This window comes from Eleginops maclovinus, chromosome 14, assembly GCF_036324505.1.
Source record: "Eleginops maclovinus isolate JMC-PN-2008 ecotype Puerto Natales chromosome 14, JC_Emac_rtc_rv5, whole genome shotgun sequence".
Classification (NCBI taxonomy): domain Eukaryota; kingdom Metazoa; phylum Chordata; class Actinopteri; order Perciformes; family Eleginopidae; genus Eleginops; species Eleginops maclovinus.
The window spans coordinates 3,042,588-3,049,870 of NC_086362.1; the positions used below are offsets into that span (position 1 = coordinate 3,042,588).

General features: G+C 43.5%; 1 protein-coding gene across 2 annotated transcripts; it reads left to right on the top strand.

Annotated features, from left to right (window-relative positions):
• Nucleotides 1-1,594: 1,594 nt before the first annotated feature.
• ccnb3 (cyclin B3) lies at nucleotides 1,595-6,663 on the top strand. Of its 2 annotated transcripts, none has more exons than XM_063900298.1 (11): nucleotides 1,595-1,763; nucleotides 1,928-2,079; nucleotides 2,295-2,378; nucleotides 3,409-3,690; nucleotides 3,771-3,869; nucleotides 4,009-4,101; nucleotides 4,400-4,537; nucleotides 4,765-4,920; nucleotides 5,022-5,171; nucleotides 5,856-5,986; nucleotides 6,078-6,663. In XM_063900298.1, the coding sequence occupies exons 2-11, from the start codon at nucleotides 1,996-1,998 to the stop codon at nucleotides 6,145-6,147; spliced, it is 1,287 nt and encodes a 428-aa protein (XP_063756368.1). In that variant the 5' UTR covers nucleotides 1,595-1,763; nucleotides 1,928-1,995; the 3' UTR covers nucleotides 6,148-6,663. The 2 variants fall into 2 exon arrangements, with proteins under 2 accessions (XP_063756368.1, XP_063756369.1); XM_063900299.1 differs by having other exon boundaries at nucleotides 1,957-2,079.
• The last annotated feature ends 620 nt before the right edge of the window (nucleotides 6,664-7,283 follow it).

Here is a 7,283-nt window from a genome sequence, read left to right on the forward strand (position 1 = left end):
TTGAAATTTGGAAAGTGGACTGCTACTTGGAGAGGTCCCAGTTCACCTCCTAGGCCCTGCTGTGGTGCCCTTGAGCAAGGCACCGGACACCTCCAATCCCCCCTCCCCATTGCTCCCCGGGCGCTGCACGATAGCTGCCCACTGCTCCTAGTACTAGGATGGGTTAAATGCAGAGGACCAATTTCACTGTGTGTGCTCTGCTGTGTGCATGTATGTAAAATAATGAGGGTTTCATCCTCCGAATCTATCTAATGTCCGAAAACAATCATAAAAATCATCTTTTGTTCGAGTTACGCTTAATAACCTTTATTCCCATGACTCAGACGAGTACCACAGCTGAATCTCCCTCACTGCTGGCTGCTGGACGGGCGTTAGCTGCCAGCTTCCCCCCAGTGTCCATCCTGACCCTGCGCTCTGGTTGCACAGTGTTCTGACTCTGTTATCCAAACTGTTGCTGCAGTAACTGTGTGTTGCTGAGGCCCCAGTAGGCCCGCCGTGCTCCTTCTGCTCCAGATCAGGAAATACTTGTCCGAGTGTCAGTGAGCTCATTGCTCAACGTGATCATTTAAATAGATTTTAAGGGTCATTTCATCCCCCTGTGGCTTTCCTAAGAAAAGTTATTACATGCTAGACCTGCATCACACAAGGGCACATAACAAAATAGAACACTTAATGTCTTATTAAAGTGGGAAACGATCAGTTGCGGTTTAAAATGGGATGCCTTGTGGACTCTTTTGCTTAAAATAATTGGGTATTCATGTATTGATCATCTGTACTGGAAGGGTTGTGAATGCACATTTAACAGATCGGAGCATTGAGATCTCCTTTTTTTAAATGGTAACAGAAATGCAATCAAAGGAAAAGGAAGTCATCTTAGGGAAAATGCTGTAAAACAATACATTTCCTGCCCAGGGCATTATAAGATATTACATTTAAACCATCATTTCTGCGGGTTTTTACATCTTTAAATGTGTTGGTTCTAAAAAACGCGGGGTAAGGGGTATTATTATTTAACAGTGCATGCATGTTCTGTTGTGTATTTGTGTGTGCTAGTGTGCAGATCATTTCTATTACTCCTGCAGGGTATATATTTAATAAAGCATTAAGATCAGTTCATGCAAAGTAAAGTACAATTACGCTACAAAAAAATAAATGCATGACTGCACTTGTTTATTTACATATATATGTCACTTCACGTGTATGTCTGGTTTGAGATAATCCCCATCAGTTGCTTCAATCATGGGGGAAACATCATTAAAATCTCTGCGGTTTAAAATGCTATGGGTTGTTAGGATGTTTGAAAATCCACTAGGGTTCGTTCGATTTGTTTTCAATGAAGCTAGGAGGGCGGGGTTCTTCATAAACTCACTTTTAAATGGAGAATTCATCCTTCTAATTTTCCAAGATATTACTTTATAAAATATGTAAAATATAATATGGGAATATATACGTTTATAATGATATATTTCTTAACGTTTGATAGACAAAACAATCGTCGGGCGGAACTGTTACTACAAAACCAACGCTTCTTCGAAACGGCATCCCTAGCGAGTATCTGATTGGTCCACCCGCTCAAATTCCAGCCAATGAGAAAGAAGCGCAGCAGATTTGGATCGTCAGCTGAATCACTTTTGTTTGAGCTCTCGCCCCTGAAGGACTACAGCAAACCTGGACTATTTACAAGAGATAAAGAAGCTGTTTGCGGTGCTTATTGCTTTTAAACAAAGCCACTGAATCCACACGAGACGGAATTGTTAAACACGGTAAGATACAACTATAATTTAGACGCCTAGTCACGTGTGGAAACCCCACCCGGTAAACACAGAATTGCATAGGCTGTGTTAAGCTAAACCGGGTTTGCAGCTTTTTCCTCTGACGGTTCAATATTAAACATTGCACTGAATGCCGCCTTATTTTCTCTTTTCAGACCAACCCGCCTTTTTTTGTATTTGGCAGTTCAAACGGTGCAGAGTTTGTTCGGATAAAGGTTCAGCCATGCCGGTAGTAAGGGGGAAGAAACCCGCAGTGACTGCTGGGACAAAGATACCCAAACTGAATGCAACAACGAGTGAAAACCAGGTAAAATGTGCATCTGTATTTGCTTAAATAACCCTCTTTCCTGCAGGAGAGAGGCTGTAAACAAAGCCAGCATCGCAGCAGATGTTTCCTGCAGTTTGCATGACTCCTGCAGGGCAATTTTTTAAATGACGTGAAATGCAAATCCAATATCTGATGTGTGCATGCACGGGATGTGCTCCTGTGCTTATAGTCCCCTGTGTGTTTGTGTGTTGCAGGAGGAGGGCCCCCAGGTGAAGAGGGCCTCATCCCCTCCCCATGGAGCCCCAAAGAAGAGGACTGCTTTCATTGACATTACAAATGTAAGTCTGGTCTTCCAGGTTTGAGGTGGAGAGACAGCATTCAAAACGAAGGAAGCTCTGCATTCAAGACTGTCTTTCCCACTTTGTGCATCATACAGTTGCAAGAGTAATCTGTTATGGTGCATGGGTGAAACAGGCCTTTGGTCAACCTCTCTACACCCAAGTATTTCTTTTTTAATACGAAAATACAGTGCTCTTGTAATAAACACACTCAGATGATATTTAACATGTTGTTTTCGCCCACAAACTCAAACAGTAGCAGGAATACAGGAGGTTTTACTGTCTTGTGTCAGCGCTAAACATTGAAAAAGGTTTGGAAATGCTGCATTCAGTCACTTCTGACTTGGATAGTACTTTTAAATACAAAGAATCGGATCAGATTTTCAGCAGAGCTCTTACTTACACACGTTCCCTGTCTGTAGTTCTGCAGAATATCTCTTCATAAACCGTCCAGGATCGATTGTTTTTCTTTAAATACAAGGGCAGAAAAGCCATTTTTATGTGAAGGAAAAAACTCACCCCTCTTCCATCATTGTGTCTGACTGTGATGCATGGAATTTAGTCATCTAACTCCACCACCAATCTGTACTGCTCACATATGGAATTTACTCCTGACTGAGACTTGTATGTCATATTTGTAGCTGAAAGTGTCCCTCTGCTCTACATCAAATCCAACCATTGCGGCACTCATCAGGTGGTTAAGTGTGTCAGCGCGGCTCAAAATGGATTTATCACACTCTGTATTCACTTCACCTGGAGTGTGTGTTTAGTGGGAGAGTGACACTGCATCCGTGGGTTTTGAATGAAGGTGTCACTGTGCTGGCGGTAGTTCTCCACTGTGGTGTGAATCGATGCTCTCTGCACCTCACCTCGGTGTGAAACCAGCTCCACGTTGTGAGATTTACAGCCCGGTTTTGGCATCTGTGAAGCGGACCCAGTCAGGGATGCCCAAAGTTGTGATATTTCATCCTAAAGAAGGACGCTTTTTGAGAGACTTTAACTCTCCTAACATCTCCTTGACTGTTCCCAGGCTCATAAGGTCACGCTCAGCCTCCCAGGGAGGAAGAAGAAGAATGCGGGGAAGAAGCAGGTGAAGAAAACAAGCGCTACCTCCGTGTCGTCGAAGAATCATGCCAACCTGGAATCATCGTTGCCCGAGAGCTCCGAGGGGACGTTGGTGGTGAAGGAAGAGCAGACTTATGAAGAGAAGGAGCAGCAGGAGGATGCAGCAGCTCCAGTAGAAGAGCTGGAGGCTGCTGCTACTGCGCCCCCCACTGCCCAGGAGGTGCCGGCACACCTCCAGAAACAACAAGTGAGGGGACTCAGAGAAGCTTTGGACCTGTACACATGTCTGTAATGGGTCAGCTCACTCAACTGTTCTCTGATCTTCAGATCCCAGAGGAGTTTGACATCGACTCGGAGAACTCTGAAGACTGTTACATGTCTCCCGAGTACGCCAAGGACATCTTCGACTACCTCAAACAGAGAGAGGTGAGTAAACAGTGCAAGCTACACTCACATTTTGAGAATTTGAAGTAGCTTTTGGCTCTGAAAGGTCTTCTTCTTGGGATCAAAGCCTGAATGCAAAAGGTAACCCCCCCCCCCCCCCCTCGTGTTTCATGGTATGCAGGAGAAGTTTGTCATCTGTGACTACATGCCCAGTCAGCCCAGCCTCAACACAGAGATGAGGGCCATCCTGATCGACTGGCTGGTGGAAGTACAGGTGAGTTTTCCTGCTAAAGTATTGTGCACCTGCAGGAATAACAAATGGGGAAGTGAGTGAGGGAATCTGTTTGAAAAAGCAAAGTAAAATCATACTCTTTAAACTGCATGGGGTTCAAATAAACTGCAGATTTAAGCGTGTAATTACAAACATCATTCCCCACTCAGCTGGAGGCCAGAAACCAAGTGACATCAAAACAGTGTGTGTGTCTTCATCTCACACATGCTGCTTCTCCAGTTTCATTTCTCTCCTGTTTGTGCATTATTTGACCTGACTGTGTGTGTGTGTGTGTGAGCAGGAGAACTTTGAGCTGTACCATGAGACCCTGTACCTGGCTGTGAAGATGACGGACCACTACCTGTCCAAGACCCCCGTCCACAGGGAGCTGCTGCAGCTGGTCGGCTCCACCACCATGCTCATCGCCTCCAAGTTTGAGGTAAAAACACACAAGTATTTACTCATAAATATATATGAAAAAGTTTATCTAGCATGCCCAGTGGGTTTGATTTGGAAAGAATGAAGCTAACATGGAATGCAATTCAAATAATCGAGGAAGTCGAACATGCCATGCTCGCAGAATTAACCCCAGGACTTTGAATATCCCAAATACAATAAGGGAGGGAGTTTGCACGTGTGTAATGCTTTATTCTGACCGCCCTGCAGGAGCGCAGTCCCCCCTGCGTCGACGACTTCCTCTACATCTGCGACGACGCCTACAAGAGGGAGGAGCTCATCTCCATGGAGGCCAACATCCTGCAGGCGCTGTCCTTCGACATCAGCATCCCCATTCCATACCGCTTCCTCAGACGCTATGCCAAGGTGTGTGTGATGTTTCCATCTCTTCCCTCAACTGGCAAAGACATCAGCTTGCTCCTCGCTAACCTGAGTGTTTGTGTGGTGCTCTCTCTCTCTCTCTGCAGTGTGTGAACGCGGGGATGGACACGCTGACCCTGGCGCGGTTCTTCTGTGAGATGAGTCTGATGGAGATGGAGCTGGTGGCGGAGAGAGGCTCGCTGCTCGCCTCCGCCTGCCTGCTGCTGGCGCTCATCACCAAAGACCTGGGAGGATGGGTGGGTTTATTAAAACACTCCTGTTCACTTCAGCTGTTCTTCAAACTCCTCTTTAATTGTCATGGCTTTAGCTGTTAATTGGATGTTTCTGGCAGATTCAGGGTCCACTTCCAGCATTATGATTTGGTATAAGCATTTCTGTCTCAAATGCTTTTAAAATTAATAATAAATAAATAAAAATATTCCACAATAATGGAATTGGCACACAGTTGCTTACCAGGAATCAGATTAATTTATATAGTCCAATATAACAAACTGCATTTAATTTAGGGGTAAAAAGTCAGTTAGAACATAGAAAATGAACTGTATAAATAACTAGTTATAATTTGCACAAAGTTTGCATTTATGTCCGTCTTCTAAAAGCACAAAAGGACCGTAACTCGATTTAGTTTCTGTGGTGATTAGTTAGCTCTATCTGAACTTTCTGGCTGGCTATATTCCCCGTCCTGCACGATGAACACACTGCAGCTCTACGGAGAACAATCCTCCGCCGTTCAATTTAAATGCAAATTGTTTTTCCCGTGTGAATGTGAGTTACCGGTGCTGCGGGTAATTTCATTTGTGTTCCCGCGCTGACTCCAGGATCTGCTCTAAGTTAGAAATGATGTTTGAGAACCTGCAGATACTTTAGTCGCTCTAAGGATCCAACATGGCTGCATACTGATGCGTGTCTTGTCCCCGCAGTGTCCCATCCTGCAGTTCCACTCCGGGTACAAGACGTCAGATTTGTCGCCCGTCGTCAGGAAACTGTACGAGATGCTGTTAGCGCCTCCGGACGACAAACTGAAGGCCATCAGGAACAAATACTCACACAAGTAGGTTCAAATACACCAGCACAGCTCTAATGAGAAATATGCTTTATATCCTCAAATATTCACATTATTAATCCTTTCTTTATTTTCTCAGGGTGTTTTTCGAGGTTGCATCCCTTCCTTTGGTCAGCGCCGACATCCTGGAGGAAGGTTTATCTCAATGAGACGCCGCCCACCTCAAAAATAAAATCTTGCCAGTGAGTGAAAGTATTTAAAAAAGGTTCCCTCCAACCCTGTACATAGTTGTTAATATGTGTAATATTTATACGTGTCGTCTTCACTTGTCTTTTTTTATATTTTATATAAATTCCGGTTTCTGATGGACATAGTCCTCATGTGTGCGACGTTACGGTTGTTAATAATGGCATTTAAGCGCTGCAATCCTGTAGTTTTGGCATTCATTTTATAGGTTTTTATAAGCAACAAAAACAGCCATTTTTGTGAGTAATTTTAAAAGTCCGTTTTAAGATGATGCTGAGTTTGAGAAACTGCGTGTTTTTTATAAGTTGTTAGAGTTGGCAGTTGTGTGTATTTCCAGGCATTGTACAGTGTGTATCATGTTTGTCCCTGTGCTAATTATTTGTATAAAAGACGACCGGATGATGCTGTGCTATTCTTTAAATGGCTGTCAATTCGCACTCTTAAAATAAAGACATGATTTTGTTATGTGTTTGATATAATTGCTGGATTTATTTAATAATTTCTGTCAAATGTAATGGGAGTAATACCGGAGTGTGGCCACTGGAGGTCAGTAATGCTCCGTGTGATAACCCTACAAACTCACACTTGAAATATTTCTACCATCAGATCTCCTTCTCTTCAAATTCTCTTGCAATTCTACTCAAACCATGTTGTTAATACTGTTCCCTAACCCCCCGAAGCTTTATTGTTGACTTTTTCAAGACAGAATAGTTGGAAGTAAAAGTCTTAACTCCACTGAAATCTAATCTTACTCTTGAATAAAGGACTGAGGGTTTTGATTAAATGTAGATGGATAAGATCCCTGCATTTCAGTCAGTTCTTAAAGCTAATCCTCGTTGTGCATCTTAAGTAGCTGGTTGTTTATCGATTCATAAAAGGTGTCACTATATGATTTATCAGGGGATTTCAAGGTGTTAAAAGGGCCTTCTCACTCAGTAAATGGAAGAGAAAAATAAAGCAGGTAAACTCAGGGGCCATCTTTAACTCTGTTCCATAACATTTTTAAAGACATTTTTAGCCAAACTTTGATGAACTCCTACTGGAAGTTACACTTTCTCTTGAGGCTTTCCCTCTGAAATCCCCGGCTGACAGTCAGCGG

What these genes read in the sequence shown, in the direction of transcription:
- ccnb3 (XM_063900298.1), top strand. Translation starts at nt 1,996, where the DNA reads ATGCCGGTAGTAAGGGGGAAGAAACCCGCAGTGACTGCTGGGACAAAG. An exon ending in CACACCTCCAGAAACAACAA is followed by an intron (nt 3,691 to 3,770) that starts GTGAGGGGACTC and finishes TCTGATCTTCAG; the next exon opens with ATCCCAGAGGAGTTTGACAT. An exon ending in ACTGGCTGGTGGAAGTACAG is followed by an intron (nt 4,102 to 4,399) that starts GTGAGTTTTCCT and finishes GTGTGTGAGCAG; the next exon opens with GAGAACTTTGAGCTGTACCA.